The 19,036-nt window shown below is 34.2% G+C and overlaps 2 protein-coding genes across 3 annotated transcripts; both read right to left on the bottom strand.

The window, feature by feature from the left end:
- Positions 1–147: 147 nt before the first annotated feature.
- Positions 148–11,248, bottom strand: dguok (deoxyguanosine kinase). Of its 2 annotated transcripts, none has more exons than XM_056232842.1 (7): positions 11,079–11,248; positions 10,766–10,872; positions 7,861–8,057; positions 6,731–6,878; positions 4,350–4,465; positions 2,249–2,348; positions 148–234 (listed from the first exon to the last, which is right to left on the bottom strand). In XM_056232842.1, the coding sequence occupies exons 1-7, from the start codon at positions 11,215–11,217 to the stop codon at positions 208–210; spliced, it is 834 nt and encodes a 277-aa protein (XP_056088817.1). In that variant the 5' UTR covers positions 11,218–11,248; the 3' UTR covers positions 148–207. The 2 variants fall into 2 exon arrangements, with proteins under 2 accessions (XP_056088817.1, XP_056088816.1); XM_056232841.1 differs by having other exon boundaries at positions 7,861–8,060; positions 11,079–11,217.
- Positions 11,249–11,427: 179 nt separating this feature from the next.
- mob1a (MOB kinase activator 1A) lies at positions 11,428–19,034 on the bottom strand. The gene is made up of 6 exons (XM_056232845.1): positions 18,669–19,034; positions 17,720–17,886; positions 17,544–17,637; positions 15,158–15,291; positions 14,892–15,055; positions 11,428–12,304 (listed from the first exon to the last, which is right to left on the bottom strand). Exons 1-6 carry the CDS (start codon positions 18,680–18,682, stop codon positions 12,227–12,229), a joined length of 651 nt encoding a protein of 216 aa, XP_056088820.1. The 5' UTR covers positions 18,683–19,034; the 3' UTR covers positions 11,428–12,226.
- Positions 19,035–19,036: the final 2 nt, after the last annotated feature.

Raw genomic sequence — 19,036 nt, 5'->3', positions numbered from 1 at the left:
AAGTAAGCCATTATTGGTCATGGTGTTATTTCTGTGCCCTACTGCCAACATCAACCAATCAACTTCATCTTTGTAAACATTGAGAAAACCACATTAGAGATGAAGATCTTCTGCAGCAAAGAACATTTAGTTCTGTTAGACGTTTTCTGTCCTACAGAGAAATGGTCCATATAAAACGATCCTTGGGCTTCGGTCCCACGATGCCGTTTATAAATCACTGAAAAAATGTCTAATCTAGATCAGGAGAAAACACACACTCAATACGTTGCTTCTGTGATGCGTGTCATATTGAAGCTTGTTTCCGTCATGGAATAAAAAAAAATTGGAAAAGGTAATTGTGTCTTTTTATCTCTCAATTACGGCATTTTTGTTACAATCATGGAATAAAAAAGGGAATCGTATGGAAGCTTGTTTCCGCCACTGAATAAAAAAATAATAATAATTGCGACTTTTTATCTCACAATTGTAAGATATGAAGTCAGAATTGTGAGAAATAGTCGCAATTGCAAGAAAAAAAGAAAAATTGAGACTTTTTATCTCACAATTGTGAGTTTACATCTCGCAAATTCTGACTTTATAACACAATTGCGTGTTTATATCTTGAAATTCTGACATCTTTTCTCACAATTGTGAGATATAAACTCGCAATTGCGAGTTATCAGGCCAATTCTAAGGGGAAAAAAAAGACTAACTTTTTTCACCTCAGAATAGTTTATTCATCGCAATTCTGACTTTATATCTCGCAATTCTGACTTTATAACACGCAATTCTGACTTTATATCTCGCAATTCTGACTTTATAACACGCAATTCTGACTTTATATCTCGCAATTCTGACTTTATATCACGCAATTCTGACTTTATATCACGCAATTCTGACTTTATATCTCGCAATTCTGACTTTATATCTCGCAATTCTGACTTTATATCTCGCAATTCTGACTTTATATCACGCAATTCTGACTTTATATCACGCAATTCTGACTTTATATCTCGCAATTCTGACTTTATATCTCGTAATTCTGACTTTATATCTCGCAATTCTGACTTTATATCTCGCAATTCTGACTTTATATCACGCAATTCTGACTTTATATCACGCAATTCTGACTTTATATCACGCAATTCTGACTATATCTCGCAATTCTGACTTTATATCTCGCAATTCTGACTTTATATCTCGCAATTCTGACTTTATATCTCGCAATTCTGACTTTATATCTCGCAATTCTGACTTTATATCTCGCAATTCTGACTTTATATCTCGCAATTCTGACTTTATATCACGCAATTCTGACTTTATATCTCGCAATTCTGACTTTATATCTCGCAATTCTGACTTTATATCACGCAATTCTGACTTTATATCACGCAATTCTGACTATATCTCGCAATTCTGACTATATCTCGCAATTCTGACTTTATATCTCGCAATTCTGACTTTATATCTCGCAATTCTGACTTTATATCACGCAATTCTGACTTTATATCTCGCAATTCTGACTTTATATCTCGCAATTCTGACTTTATATCTCGCAATTCTGACTTTATATCTCGCAATTCTGACTATATCTCGCAATTCGACTTTATATCTCGCAATTCTGACTTTATATCTCGCAATTCTGACTATATCTCGCAATTCTGACTTTATATCTCGCAATTCTGACTATATCTCGCAATTCTGACTATATCTCGCAATTCTGACTTTATATCTCGCAATTCTGACTTTATATCTCGCAATTCTGACTATATCTCGCAATTCTGACTTTATATCTCGCAATTCTGTCTTTATATCTCGCAATTCTGACTTTATATCTCGCAATTCTGACTTTATATCTCGCAATTGCGACTTTATATCTCGCAATTCTGACTTTATATCTCCCAATTCTGACTTTACATCTCGCAATTCTGACTTTATATCTCCCAATTCTGACTTTACATCTCGCAATTCTGATAAATAAAGTCAGAATTGTGAGATAAAAAGTCGCAATTACCTTTTTTATTTTTCATTCTGTGGCGGAAACAAGTTTCCATAGTGTCAACATATACAGAAATCGAAAGAATATATATATATATATATATATATATATACACAAAATAAAACACATTTAAGTACATTTATATTTATTCAATAAGCAGACACTTTTATTCAAAGCAACTTAAAAATGAGGAATACAAACAAGCATTTATGTAATGCACAAAAAATCTAATAATGCTATAAATGTGTCTTTTCCCTGAGGAAGGCATACCTTTGTTAAGAGATTGTCCTGCACTTCCGGGTCCTTCTCGAACTCCACTTCCGCATCTATAACCAGCACAGGCACCTTCGCCAGGTGCTCGAAATGAACCCTGTGTGAAGAAAGAAGAGCACTAATAAAATACTGTTGTCTTTTACAGCAGAATTGAACTCTCAAGTCAAGTCTCCTTTACTTATACAGCGCTTTTTACAATACAGATTGTTTCAAAGCAGCTTTAGTTTTTTAACAGGAAAATAATTAAAGTTTGTTTCTGCTTTAAAGCAGATCTAGAAGAAAATAGTGTAAGCCATGTTTCCATTCACTCGTCAATCGAATTATCTGAAGTTCGGTAAAAAACCTCATGCGAATAAAGCTGGTGAAAGTGTGTTTCCATCAAACGGCTTTAAAGCGGATAAAAACCTGTGCGTAATGACGTCACATGCTGTTTTGCGATCAAATTGGTATATCGAATTGATATGAGAGGGTCATACAATGGTACATGCACTTTTACAAGTTGATTGTACTGAAATGTGTGTTGGCAGTGCCTGTACACAACCATCATATAATGATAAAAATCCAATCCAGTGTTTTTGTTTTAATCTCCTTATATGTTTTCCCCTGCCTCAAATCGAGCCGTTCGAGCCTGTGACGTCACACGCTCGGAAGCCCCTCCGGCGATTGTTGATTGACAGCAGCGTTTCAACACAGACCCGCCCTCGCTCGTGAGCTAGCTGTCAATCATAGTCTGCGCGGACCGGCGCGCTCATTGTTGATATGCTGGAGCACTGTCTATGAGCAGAATGGCTCTAAGCGATTGTGGTGTTCTGTTCTTGGGTGTAATAACGAACACAGTCATTTTAATGTTCCTAAATCCGAACCGCTGAAGACGCAGTGGCTGAGTTTGTTTTCGAAGGGAATATTCCCCACGAGCAACGTCAATGCTTTCATATTTGCGCAAATCATTTCACACCAGACTGCTTTATAAACGAGGGTCAGTATAAAGCTGGTTTTGCTAAGAAGCTGCTCATGAAAAAAGGATCGGTACCAGATATTCGTGTTCCTGCTGAATCTCCAAGAACTGAAGTGAGTGTAACGGTTTTATTAACCTTTATATTAATATTTATATTAATCTTTGCAAATCGCTAGCTGCACGCTTCACGATGAATGCGTCTAAGGTTTACACTCAGGGTACATTACGGCATGTTTTCTGTGTATGACGTTCTCAATATAATTCATAATCCCACGTTTATACTGAACAACGCGTTATTGTTATTGTGTTACAAACGGTGTACACACAGAACAGAGAGGCGGGGTGAGCAAAGCTCATTATCATTTAAAGTCATATACACTGAAACGGCGTGCTGAAAACAGAGCTGTTTTTGACCAGGTAAAATAAGTGTTTTCTTACAATACTAATGAGAATTTTTAATTAAAGTATATTACAAACTTTTAATTTAGACCCTAAAGAATCATATTAGCTTGTACAAAAATGGCATTATATGACCCCTTTAAGGTGTTTCCATTCATTTTCTCAAAGAATTGCACAACATTCAAGCCAACATTTGCGAACAAAGTTTTACTAGGCAAAATGGATCGCACCATAATAACGTTTCCATCCGCGTTTATCGCATAAGCCGTATATCGATCAAGATAAAATCCGATGAGACCGATCGTATTTCATTTGAGTCGATATTCATGAAATTCAATCGAATTTTACTGTTTCCATAAGGCATTTTTCATTCGATATCACTTAATGCGGATAAAAACGTGTGGATGGAAACATAGCTACAGTCCAGCTTAAGTAAGTTCAGTGATGGTTCATTTTTGTTGTAAAAGTTATTAATTTAGTTCACACACACATATATATATATATATATATAAGAGCAGCGTAAGCGTCTCAATGAGAAACAAAATGTACAAGATTCACTCCATTATCGCTGAGGTACGGAGCCTCTAAAGGGACATGGTGATGGAAAAATCTTTATTTCAATGCTTTTGCGTTCACTCGAAAAAGTTTCTCGGGGTAAATATTGAAATATATGTATTTTTTCCATCACAAATGTCCCTTTAGGGTCTCCGTACTTCTGTGAGCAAGTAGAGCACGAGTACTCACTTTGTCGTCTTGTCGATGAGCCAGTCTTCATGTCGTGTGTGCAGTTTCTCGAGATAGTCGAGCTGAATTCCCTGTTCCTCCACTCGACCTCTTCTGCCTAGCCTCTCCATGCAGGTCTGCAGAGTACAACGGTAAAGCTGAGCATTTTATAATTAATCCTAACAAGTCCATTAACTTCACATTTATTCATTTTGAAGTCACGTTTATCTGGAGCAACTTACAGACCATTCATGTTTATGTAATACAAATAGATGTTTCTGACATGTAAACTAAGCTTAATTTCTGTTTTGACTCATTGTTGTGTCCGAGAGCTGAAAAATTAAGCCTTCGCAGATTGGAAGGAAACAAGTCACATGTTTACATCACAATCCTTCATCTGAATGCTTAAAAAAAAAGAAATGTACCCTTTGCTGACTATGATCTCCCCAGGCAGGGACGAATAAATATGGTGTCAGATAATTTACGATCCAGGATCATAAGTCACACGGTTATATTTGTGGCAATAGCCAACAAAACATTGGGTCTCATTCATGAAACATTCGTAAATATACGAGTAAATATGCGAGTGATTTGCGCGTAAAGAGACCTTCCCGAAAACTCTTCTCCTGATTCACAAATACTTCGTAAACGTCAGATGTGATAGTGAAATGTGTGTGTGTGTTAATGAATTCCAATCAGTCGTAAATGGGACGCGCGTGCACGCTCATTCTCAATTACCATAAATCCCGCCCATTAAATCCGACTGACAACTATATGGGGATCATATTATGACATGAATGCGAATGAAAAAAAAAAATTCTCAGATGCAGAAATTGAAGTTTTATTATCAGAAGTTCATTCAAAACGTCACATTTTATTTTCAAGCGTACATAGTGGCGTATCGGGTCCTAAAAAAAAGGAAGCTTGGCAGCATTACAGATGCAGTTAATGGAGTTTCATCTGTTAATCGAACATTCCCAGAAGTGAGAAGAAAATGGTTCGACATTAAGCTTGAGAGCAAAAAACGAATTAGTTCACTTCGGAAAAATAGTATTCAAACTGGAGAAGGACCACCATCGCAGATGCTATTACTGGCTCTCATAATAAGAAAAAACGTATGTAATTACTATAGATAATATTTTTTCAAAATGCTGTGCAAATATGTACCCGATTAAGGTGAATTAAAATGCAGCCTTATTAATGAGCAAAACGTTCGGGTGTTAAGTGCACTATTTAAGCGTGGCTGGGAGCAGGTGTAGATTTCTTGTGTACAAACTAACATTTGGAAAATACGAACATTTTAATGAATCCGAAAATTTACGCCAGAACCACTTTACACACGATTTACACAAAAATTCGTTCTGCTCGTGTTTCATGAATGAGACCCACTGTGTGTGCCAAAATTATATAAAGCTGTCAGTGGTCCTTTAATATTTGCTTTTTTCCCCATTAACTGAAGAAATAATCCACTGATTAAAATGTACACGTATATAATACTGTCACTGTGATATTTGATACTTTGATCTTTTCGCCTTGACCTTTCTGTTAATGTGCGAGTCATTTTCATTGGTTGAATTGAAATCCTCTCATTGCAATTAACAATTTTTTTAAAATAAAATACATTAATATTTGGCTTTTTATCCAATTTATTGAAGAAATAATCCACTGATTAACCAGTTATATAAAAAGTGCAAATAATTCACAAAAGTATTAGTGAACAAGACCCAGCGTCCGTAATAATTATCTTAATGTTTACCGCGATATTGTTGAGCATTAAAAAGTAAAAATTGGAGATGTGTGTTTGGTTGCTCATACGCTCGAGTTTGTTGAGCATTTAAAAGTGCAAGTGAACATATGTGACCCTGGATCACAAAACCAGTCACAAGTCGTATTGGTGTATTTGTGGCAGTAGCCAACGATACCATTGTATGGGTCAAAATTATCTATTTTTCTTTTATTTTTCTCAATGTTTCGATTTTTTTTGCACCCTCAGATTCCAGATTTTCCAATAGTTGTATCTCGGCCATATATTGCCCTATCCTAACAAACCACACATCAATGGAAAGCTTATTTATTCAGCTTTTATATGATGTATAAATCTCAATTTAAAAAAATTGACCCATGTGACTGGTTTTGTGGCCCAGGGTCACATTTGGTTTTTAATTGAGTTAATTATAATAATCCTGAACTCATGAATGTGATCTCACTGACTGATCAGGCTTCAGTTTTCAGACACAGCCTATATTGTACACTTTAGCATGACCTGAACACTGCATGGACCAATCAGCATCCATGACTGGAACAAACGTAAACAACAGCATATTAAACCTGACAGCACTTCTCGTGTGCATATTTGACCATCATCATCATCATCACCGTGACCTGATGAAAGCAGTGCAGACCTGTGGAGATGCTCGGAGATATATGATGCCTTCCAGTTGAACTCGATGACCAAACTGCTCCACCAGAAACGAGTGCCAATCTTGATACACAGCCCACTCTGTTGAGTTTATACAGCCGAGCTCAAACATATTTAAAGCAAAGATGTACCTGAGAGAGGAGGATACACACACTGGAAATGAACATACTTAATCATAATCATAATATACCTTTGTCAAAGAATTGTGCTTTACTTTATTGAATGTGCATCAAATCTTAAAAGTATATATTTTTAAAACCTGTACTTGCAGATAATATCATATAATCAATTAAATAAAAGGCCACTTAAAGAGTTTCTTAACACACTTAAGTGCACTTTGTAATCATGTCAAGTTAAAAGTTTCACTTTAAAGTACAACTTAAATCATTGTTTTAATGTTTTGTCGTGCTTTAAAGCACTTATTTTATTCAACTAACAAGCACATATAAAGTACTTGATTATAATTTTAACTTTAGTGTTTTATTCAATATTGCATTTAAAGTTCATATATTTTAAATGGACTAAATTGCAACTATACAAATGTGTAATTAGAATTACAAATATTATAAATTCATGACACAAGGTTCAATATATTTTAGTTTATGCTTGTCAGTACATTCAGTAGTGCACTTAAACCATATTTAATAGACAATAGTAAAAAATTACATATATGTACTTATGTGGCTCAAAAAACACTAAAGTTCAGCATTTAATATACATTAAACTATAACACGTTTTCATTTAATTGCACTTAGTGTCCAAAAATATTACATTCAGTTCTCACTTAAGTATAACCGTTTAAAGTATATTACTACCTTAATAAATACTCTAAGAATCTAAATGGTCCTTTTTAGCATTTAATAACAGGAACAATATATTATTGTTATTAATATCTGATCATCAAAAGAAGTAATGAAATTTCTGAAAAGTATATTAAAAAAAAAAGTTAATCAATATTGCCAGAAAATATTAATTTTTAACTGACACTAAGTTACAGTTGGCTTAGGACAGCATTGGGGTTGCCCTAAAGTTAAGACCGTTTTTAGGATTTTTTGTGGAGTTAGGATATTGATTTTTAACTGAGTCTCTCAGTGAGAACTGTGTTTTGATCACCTGTCACTGTAGACCGAGCGCTCGTACACACGCACCGGCGAGCCCGAGGACTGACGTGACCCGGCAGACACCGGCTGAAGATGCGAGCGCATGCGACTCATGCAGGAGAAGGTCTGGAACGTGTAGGACCAGCGCTTTGGATCATGATACATCATCTGTAACAGGTTACTGGTTGACTGCGGAGGACAGTGTTCGGTCTGCTACACAGAAAACAAGACAAAGCACACGTTGAACAGTCGTCCCAAAAGCTATTTGGATGCTAAAGGCCTCACTTCATTAGCGAAGGGGCTGGATTGAATCCTCTGCTGCTTCAATGGAGCTACTATATGTAATGAATGAGTGATTATAATCAAGGTAGTAATCAATATTTTTCCTTCTAAATATCAAATTGAGTTGAAGACATCTCTAGGCTTGTGAGATTTTACTTTGTTATAGAAGTTACCAGTGTGATTACGGAAATGTTCTTTTCATGTATTCTTTAATGTCTGTATTTGATATCTTGATATCGCTCATTTAGCCAGGCTTCCAGAAATGAAATAGGGACTTGTTTTGTGTTTGAGAAAGCTCTTCAAAGTGTTTAAGGCACCATTTCTTTGTTAAAGGGGTGGTTGATTATGGTTTCACTTTTCTAACTTTAGTTAGTGTGTAATGTTGCTGTTTGAGCATAAACAACCTCTGCAAAGTTACAACGCTCAAAGTTCAAAGCAAAGGAAGATATTTCCTTTTAAAGAAATTGCTTTTTAAGGACTATAACAAACGGCTGGTAGGAACTTTTTTTTCTTTCTTTTTTTTTGAAGAAATGTTTTACAGTAGTGCAAATATACATTTCTTAGAAATATAGAACATTTCCAAAAAAGCATCTATTATACATAGTCAAATTTGCACAATCATAGGTGAAAGAACAAAAAAAAAAAAAAAAAAAGAACAAAAAAAAAAAAAACACGGCAGAGATATAGCTCATGGTACATGAAGGATCTCATCTTATTTTTTCAGAAAAGACGTATTTTCTATTATCGATTGTTCTTAGTGATTTGATTAAATAATTGACTTCACAAAGGAAATCTTTAAAAGAAGGAATTTTCTTACGAAACCTTTGCTTGTGAAAGTAAAATTTTGCCACAATGATAAGAAAGTTAACAGTAGACTCTAAAGATTTGTTAGAGTTTTCAAAAAGACAAATTACATCCTTTAAGCATAGATTACTAATCACATTAACAATACAATAACACTTAAATCATTCCAGAAAATTGAAGAATCATCACAAGAAAAAAACAAATGACAGACGTCTTCAACTTCATTATTACAGAAGGTGCATACCTCAGCTACATCACAGTATTTGGATAAATGCGTGTTACAAGGGTATATATTATGCAAAATTTTAAAATGCACTTCTCTCATTTTATTGGGTATACAATATTTAAATGGTAGTAACCATGTTTTCCTCCACTGAATGTTATCTATTATAGAATTCCAAAAGAATTTTCCTTTTGGAGTACATAGATTTCTAGATTGAGAGAGTTGACGAATACATTTATTATTACAATCTTTACTTAAAAGTGAAACACCACCGAGACATAACAAGGATAATTGTTTAGAACATGCCTAATAGGTAAGGAAAACTTTCATCAGACATATTAAATCACTCGGAATAGCCTTTGTAACAGAGTTAAATTCTTTAAACGGGACAGGATATTGGTAGATATTCATAAAACTCTCATAGGATAACAAATCACCATTAGAGTTGAATAGATCTGCTGCAATAAAAATTATGTTTTTATTAAACCATTTCTCAAGAAAGAGTGATCTATTTCTAATTTTAACATCTTAATTATTATTCCATAAGATGGTTTTATGGGGGGAAAAGTTGTGGTTGTAAACCAATTTCCAGGCTAACAAAGCTTGTTGATGAAAACTAGCCAATTTAATGGGTAATTTACGGCTGGTAGGAACTACACAACATTCCTCCCGGGTTAGTGACATCACCAACCCTAAAATTTACATAAACCCCGCCCCCTGAACACGATTTATAGATTATCATGACAGAATATGCTAATCAATGACTAGAAGATAGACACATAAGCTACATACATTCATCCACTAACCGTTCAGAAATGTCCTGTTGCTTCTACATGTCACTTCTTGGGTCTCTCCATCATTGTCTGACTCCGGTTTGAACATATATAAAAGGCTAAAAGTTTTTGAAATTTTCTGTGCATGTGTGTGTGTGAGGTAAAACGACAAACGATCTTGAAGCTCCGCCCCCTGTGCCAGGAGCAGCAGCTCATTTGCATTTAAAGGGACAGACACAAAAACGGTGCGTTTTTGCTAACCCTCAAAAAGTGACAATTTTAACACGATATATAAAAATATCTGTGGGGTATTTTGAGCTAATACTTCATATACACACTCTGGGGACATCATAGACTTAATTTACATCTTGTGAAAAGGGCGTTCTTGCTGAAGATCAAACGTGATGCGTAACACAAGAATGAACCTCATTGGTTCTCACACGTCAAGCGAACATGAGCTTCCGTTTACCACAACTGATATGCGAGTTGATGAATGTTTATATGTGAAAAAAAGAGCCTAAATTCAATCTATTCATCATATAAAGTGATCATGTCTCTTCAGAAAATTTGGACTAAACCACTCAATTCATACGGATTAGATTTACAATCTCTTTATGAACTTTTTGAAGAGTCAAAGTGGTAACTTTAGTTGCGTAGCTGTCAATGGAGGGACTGAAATCTCTCACATTTCATCAAAAAGATCTTAATTTGTGTTCTGAAGAAATACGACAGTCTTACGGGTTTGGAACGACATGAGGGAGAGTAATTAATGAAAGAATTTCATTTTGGGGGGTGAACTGTCACTTTAAGTTTACGTCTGACTAGTCAACACTGACCTGGTTGGTTTGGTCCACATTTTGCCATTTGCTGATGGGCTCTGCTATCACTTCCCAGTCCTGTTCTGTTTTCTGTAACAGCCTGGCAAATGTTGACTTTCCGACCGCTTGAGAGATTCAGAAGACACACAAGAGGCTTTGTTGGCAGGGTAAAAAAAGGCTTTATATTACCAAAACATTGGTAACAATAAATCACACAACTAAAGCACACTCATTAACGATTTTTCTTCTAAATTGCATTACGTACCTCATAACCACCAGTATAAACATTAATAATGTAAAAAAAACAACGATATAAACAAACAAAACATACCAATGTTTCCTTCGATCGAGACCCTCTTTATTTGATCGCTTGTACTCATTTTGCACGCCAAGCGGTGAAAAGAAGAGCTCGAGAAAAGACGTATTGTCTTTCTCACACTCAACCCTAACATATTACAGAAAAATAACATTTACATCATTCATATGCAAGACCGTTTTGACCATTTTATTCGCGCCCACTAACTTAGCAAAAGCGCACTTCCGGTTACGGAATGTTGTAAGTTTCAAAATAAAAGTTCTTCCTTTTTAAGGAACGTTAAATGTCAAAATAAAAGTAATTTTTATTGGCAAATCGCAAAAATAAAAAAGTTTGAAACTTACCAACCTTACAACAACGTTAAAAGAAAAGAAAAAAATCCTTTAATACAATACTTGTTACAGTGCACTTTTTTGTAAGATGTCTTAAAATACCAACAACGCAAAATACATTAAGCTAAAAAGTTCAGCAAGTATTAATGAATAACCATTTCATCATTTAAAAAGCATTTGGGAATCTTTACCAACTTCATTGGCTAGATTCTAAATATTAACAAGTTGAAATGCTCTTCAAGAAAATCTGATTATGAACATGGTAGAAAATCATTATTGTGACAACAAATAAAATCACAAAGGAAAAATAAAATTTAGCATGAAATACTGCTGGATATAAATCTCTGAGATTTACCAACTCTTAGGATAGGTCTTGTAATAATCTTCACTGTTGAATATGCAATCACATAAGAAATGAAAACATAAAAAAAACATTTGTCTTCAAACTTGTACAAAACAATTAAAAAAGTAAAAATAAAATAAACCTCTCTCTTTTTTCCACCGAAACATTATAAAAAGCACTGTCTAAAAAAGCAGGTTTTAGTTGTACTCCCATAAAAACTAAACTCTGATATGGTTTCATATCCCAGTCCATCACCAATACATGTAAAATATAAAGGGCTACAGTGTAATACTGACAACAGAAAACCAGAGAAAATTCACACATGAATCAAGAGTTTTCAAAAAGACTTGGGGAAGCACAGCGGAGATATTGCAAAGACTATCACTGTGCACTAACAGCAATTTCAGTTTCCAAAAAGTGAACAGGAAAAAAGAAAGGCTCTCTGGAAAATGCATTACGGCTGCCGAATATGGTATTAATACCAGTTTCTATCTGTCCTTGCTGCCTAGTTTCTCAATAAGGTCCTGAAGGGGTGCCAGCTCTCTGCGGTCGATGAGATTGAACTCCTAAAAAGAATAATCAAAAACAGTAATCAGTTCAAGAAGAGTCTTGCCCAAACAATTAAGGTACATATCGCGACCTGCCCCTCTGTGTATCTGTTTTACTACCCCCGTTTCTGTTTGTTGTTCTTTTTAATTAGGTACATAAGGTTCTCTTGAGTATGTGTTGTGTTTGAAACATTTCAGGGTTTTGTTCTTCAATATCCTATGGAAGCTTGTTTCAGCCACTGAATAAAAATAAATAAATAGCGACTTTTTCATCTCACAATTGCGAGATATGAAGTCAGAATTGTGAGAAATAAAGTCGCAATTGCGAGATCTAAAGTCGCAATTATGAGAAAAAAAGACAGAATTGAGACTTTTTATCTCACAATTCTGACTTTATAACACATAATTGTGAGTTTAAATCTCGAGATGACATCTTTTCTCAGAATTGTGAGATATAAACTCACAATTGCCAGTTATCAGGCCAATTCTAAGGAAAAAAAAGACTGACTTTTCTCCCCCTCAGAATAGTTTATATCTCACAATTCTGACTTTACAACACGCAATTGCGACTTTATATCATGCATTTATGACTTTATATCAATCAATTCTGACTTTATATCAATCAATTTTGACTTTATATCTCGCAATTGCGACTTTATATCACGCAATACTGACTTTATATCAATCAATTCTGACTTTATAACACGCAATTGCGACTTTATATCACGCAATTCTGACTTTATATCTCGCAATTCTGACTTTATATCTCGCAATTCTGACTTTATATCTCGCAATTCTGACTTTATATCTCGCAATTCTGACTTTATATCTCGCAATTCTGACTTTATAACACGCAATTCTGACTTTATAACCTGCAATTGCGACTTTATATCACGCAATTCTGACTTTATATCTCGCAATTCTGACTTTATATCACGCAATTCTGACTTTATATCTCGCAATTCTGACTTTATATCTCGCAATTGCGACTTTATATCACGCAATTCTGACTTTATATCTCGCAATTCTGACTTTACAACACGCAATTCTGACTTTACAACACGCAATTCTGACTTTATAACCTGCAATTGCGACTTTATATCACGCAGTTCTGACTTTATATCTCGCAATTCTGACTTTATATCTCGCAATTCTAACTTTATATCTTGCAATTCTGACTTTATATCTCGCAATTCTGACTTTATATCTCGCAATTCTGACTTTATATCTCGCAATTCTGACTTTATATCACGCAATTCTGACTTTATATCACGCAATTCTGACTTTATATCACGCAATTCTGACTTTATATCACGCAATTCTGACTTTATATCACGCAATTCTGACTTTATATCTCGCAATTCTGACTTTATAACCTACAATTGCGACTTTATATCACGCAATTCTGACTTTATATCTCGCAATTCTGACTTTATATCAATAAATTCTGACTTGATATCTCGCAATTCTGACTTTATAACCTGCAATTGCGACTTTATATCACGCAATACTGACTTTATAACCTACAATTGCGACTTTATATCACGCAATTCTGACTTGATATCTCGCAATTCTGACTTTATATCAATAAATTCTGACTTGATATCTCGCAATTCTGACTTTATAACCTGCAATTGCGACTTTATATCACGCAATTCTGACTTTATAACCTACAATTGCGACTTTATATCACGCAATTCTGACTTTATAGCTCGAAATTGTGACTTTATAACACGCAATTGCGACTTTATATCTTGCAATTCTGACTTTATATCTCGCAATTGCGACTTTATAGCTCGCAATTCTGACTTTATAACACGCAATTGCGACTTTATATCACGCAATTCTGACTTTATAACCTACAATTGCGACTTTATATCAATCAATTCTGACTTTATATCTCGCAATTCTGACTTTATAACACGCAGTTGCGACTTTATATCACGCAATTCTGACTTTATATCTCGCAATTCTGACTTTATAACACGCAATTGCGACTTTATATCACCCAATTGTGACTTTATATCACGCAATTGTGACTTTATATCTCGCAATTGTGACTTTATATCTCGCAATTCTGACTTTATAACACGCAATTGTGACTTTATAACACGCAATTGCGACTTTATATCACGCAATTCTGACTTTATATCTCGCAATTCTGACTTTATATCTCGCAATTGTGACTTTATATCTCGCAATTCTGACTTTATAACACGCAATTGTGACTTTATATCACGCAATTCTGACTTTATAACACGCAATTGCGACTTTATATCACGCAATTCTGACTTTATAACCTACAATTGCGACTTTATATCAATCAATTCTGACTTTATATCTCGCAATTCTGACTTTATAACACGCAGTTGCGACTTTATATCACGCAATTCTGACTTTATATCTCGCAATTGTGAGAAATTAAGTCAGAATTGCAAGATGTAAACTCGCAATTGTGAGAAAAAAAGTCAGAATTGTGAGATTTCTGCAATTGCCTTTTTATTTTTCATTCTGTGGCGGAAACAAGCTTCCATAACATCCTGCCTTTTCAAACTCTAAATAAAACTAACTATAGGAACTACTGGATGTGTGTTAATGCACTGACCTGTACAAAGAAGATAAAATGCTTGAAGGAGGTGTTGAGGTGAGCTTCCTCCTGAAGCTGCATGACCGAGTCAAAGTGCTGGTGGTAAATATGAGCATAAACCCTGAACAGACGCTTCAGAATAGTCTTAGCCACGGACATGAAGTTCTTGGGAAACGGAACGCCTGGAAGGAGTAAAGTTGATTTGAGAAGTTCTTTATGTGGCCGGGCCTGTATGAAAAATGTTGCACTGCAAATTCAGAACAAATGGATTGGATCAAACAAACCGATCTTGGATGGGAAGAGGGTTTCGTCGTCCAGCTGATCCTGAACCCAGGTCATCAAGTAGTCAATGTACTTGGGCGCAGAACACTTGATGGGTTTTTTGATGTTGGTCCCGTCTGCCCAGTGATATTCATACCTATTGATTTATCAGGCAAGACATAGATATTTTATACACAATATTTTTTTGTATACCATTAATACTCTATTTATTGTATATATATATATATATATATATATATATACAGGTGAAACTCGAAAAATTAGAATATGGTGCAAAAGTTAATTAATTTCAGTAATTCAACTTAAAAGGTGAAACTAATAAATTATATAGACTCATTACATTCAAAGTGAGATATTTCAAGCCTTCATTTGTTACAATTTGTGTGATTATGGCTCACAGCTTATGAAAACCCCAAAGTCAAAATTAGAATATTGTGAAAAGGTTTTCATATCTGTGAGCCATAATCATCAAAATAATAACAAATAAAGGCTTGAAATATCTCACTTTGCATGTAATGAGTCTATATAATATATTAGTTTCACCTTTTAAGTTGAATTACTGAAATAAATAAACTTTTGCACCATATTCTAATTTTTCGAGTTTTTTCTAATTTTTCGAGTTCGACCTGTATATATATTCAGAACAATTAATCTCATCTAACATAAATGTTTGTGTGTGTGTGTGTGTGTGTGTGTGTGTGTGTGTGTGTGTGTGTGTATATATATATATATATATATATATATATATATATATATACTTTATGTGTGTGTGTGTGTGTGAGTGTATATATATATATATATATATATATTGTTTGTTTGACTTTATTGTCTGTTCAGATTTACTGGACAGAAATTCATCTTTGACACTGGTATCAAGACATAAAACAAATGATTGAGCACTCATACATAAATAAAAAAAATTAATACAACATGTACATGTTCACACACCTATAGTACCCGCCTCAATTGAGAATTTGATTTAAAACAGTCACCGCCAATGGAACAAAATGATCTTTTGTAAATGTTCTTTTTGGCAAACGGTATACATAGCCTACGCCCCGAAGGAAGGACCTCAGAGCATGAGTAGAGGAGGAGAGTCTGATCTGAATATGCTAGCGCCCTTTTCTCCATGAAATCTGAAAACAGCTCTTGCAATGTACTCTGTTTCTGGCCGATAATTTTATTCGCCTCTTTAATTACTCGTGTTAATTTGTTCTTCTGTCTCATTGTTAAATTTCCATACCATGATACAATATTATAAGTTAAAACACTTTCGATCATAGATCTTTAAACTCCAATCAATGCCAACATTTCTAAGCTTCCTAAGTAGACTTAAACGCTGTCTAGTTTTCTTATGTGTATGGTCCACCACATTCTCCTGAAACAAAAGCATGTCATCAATGATTGTACCTAGATATTTAAAATTTGAGACTTGCTTTATCTTTATACCTTTTATAATAACGTGTTCATATGGGGGGCCAGCTATGCCTTTCCTGTTTTGATTCCCACAGCATAGTTCCTGTGTCTTCTCTATGTTCAACCGTAGATGACTGTTGTCAAACCATTGTACTTTCCAATACACTCAAAATAGGTAGAACAATTCTTATCTGTTTGGCAAGAGATTAAAACCAAATCATCTGCGTATTTGATCAGGGTGAGATCATCCGCATTACACCGAAGCTCGTTAATATAGACAGAGAAAAGCAGAGGGGATAATACACAGCCCCGTGGTAACCCTGTATTTAAAACACATATACCGGTATGTACACACATCTATTATATAAACACAAACATTTATGTTAAATGTGATTAATCCCTATTAATTGACTTGACAGTTCTATTATATAATATATATATATATAATTATCTTCGATTAGAAGCACACCTTTTTGTTGCTTGGCACAAATACTGTTTTTATACAGTATATATAGATATATATATATATAAAATATACTATGTTTTATATTGTATATATATATACATATAAGTTTTATAAGTTAAATACTGTTTTTATGCAGTATATATACACACTATTCTTTATATATATATATATATATATATATATAGTATTATATATATATATACTGTATAAAAACAGTATTTGTGCCAAGCAACTTAAAGGTGTGCTTCTAATCGAAGATAATTTATCTTTTTCGCCTTTTGAAACTTACCAACCTCATAACAACCTTAAAACAAATCTTTTACTACAATAATTGGTTAAAATCTAACTTGACTAACTTACTTTAAAAATACATATATATAAATATTTATGTTTTAATGAACAAGGCAGCATAATCATGTATGCTACCAGTTTTTCACCCTACTATTCATTTGTTATTTCATTCAAGGAAAATACTAAAGCATCGAAGAGACGCTGAATAATTTTACCTGGGTCCTGCAGACATAACAGAACAACTGGTTTCTGTGCAAAATTCAGTGATCGTGCCATAGAGCATGTTGATCTGGTTGAAAAAGTCCACAGCTGAAATAAATGGGTAAGGATTACATGTTATAATCATGATTAAATCAATTATTTTCTCAACAATACTTCCATACACACTCACTATTGACTGCAATCCACTCATTAAGGTCTTCTCCCTCCGGTAACATCACAGCAGCTCGAAGATTACCACTTCCTAAAGTGGCTTCTGCGTGTTTCAGAAGTTCATACTGGTGAGAGCCTTCTGGGATATTTTTCTTGGGCTTGAATGTCTTTGATGAACGGTTTCCACTACAATAATAACAAAATAAGTCACATGTTGCATCAAGTGAGAAAAATGCAGAGATGTGGTTAAAATTGATTACACAAGATATCAACTGAACACGAGGGTTAGAACTGAAAAGAAGAAGATTTGCAATTCAAAAAACGCTGAGTCGAAACTTTCATGCTTTTTATACAGAAAATATAAAACATTTGTACATGTATTAGGGAAAATAATGTATGCCAGGAGTAAAAAAAAGAGACTTTTTAATATTATCTAAAGCAGTGCCATATTTTTAAATTTATTTTATATAATGTTCACAGTTATGCTTAGCCCATTTCGTCACATGAATGTGATATTTTCCAAGTAAAATAAAAAGTTATATGAGAATTTGTTTTACTTTTCGAAACAATGTTTTAAAAAAGAATATGACGTAGACAGATCAATTTGTATTAATGTTACAGCCTAGAAATGAAGTTAGAGACATATCCAGCCCAAATCATCTCGAATATACACATTCAAAGAAAAGATGGATCATAGATTGCTATAAAGCAAAAATTCACGAGTCTTCCATATCCAAATTAAAGGAACTTTTCATGCTTGTGTATTGAACAGAGCATATGTTTACGCCATATTCCGAACACAGGAACAAATATGTCGACCGGAAATGTTGTTAGTTTTAAAAGTTTAATGTTATCGGAAATGTTTATTGGTTTATTTTTTTGCTGGGTGAACTTCCACATTACATATTATCAGCAATATGCGATTATGAAAAAGAAAGTATAAACAGTCGCAACGGCTAAATACTTACAATAAGAAACTCATATCCGCTTCTTTTCTGTCCTCTTAAAACTTTTATAAGGCGATACGAATGTCTACTGCGATAAAGTTAATCCTCAAAGGCCTTTAAACACTATTTATAAGTAGGCCTACTCTTCGAAGGTCGATGTTTCACAGACGAAAGATATAAGTAGGCGTAGTAGACAGATTCAGGAAATGTCTACGATTGGTTCCCTTTAAGTGATATGAAACCATAGAAATAAAACGCTTAAGTTACGTGCTGACTAAGCTGACTCCTTATCTATAGGAATCGGATATTGTTACGATTTTGTTTGGTACTTTTAACTACAATTACATAATTATTAGTACAACTGTAAGTTAAAATTCGCCGTCTGCCAA

Source organism: Rhinichthys klamathensis, unplaced genomic scaffold (assembly GCF_029890125.1).
Source record: "Rhinichthys klamathensis goyatoka isolate OS25496 unplaced genomic scaffold, OSU_Roscu_1.1 h1tg000356l_1, whole genome shotgun sequence".
NCBI lineage: Eukaryota > Metazoa > Chordata > Actinopteri > Cypriniformes > Leuciscidae > Rhinichthys > Rhinichthys klamathensis.
Note: the sequence above shows the minus strand (reverse complement) of the source record. Positions and strands in the feature narration are given on the sequence as shown.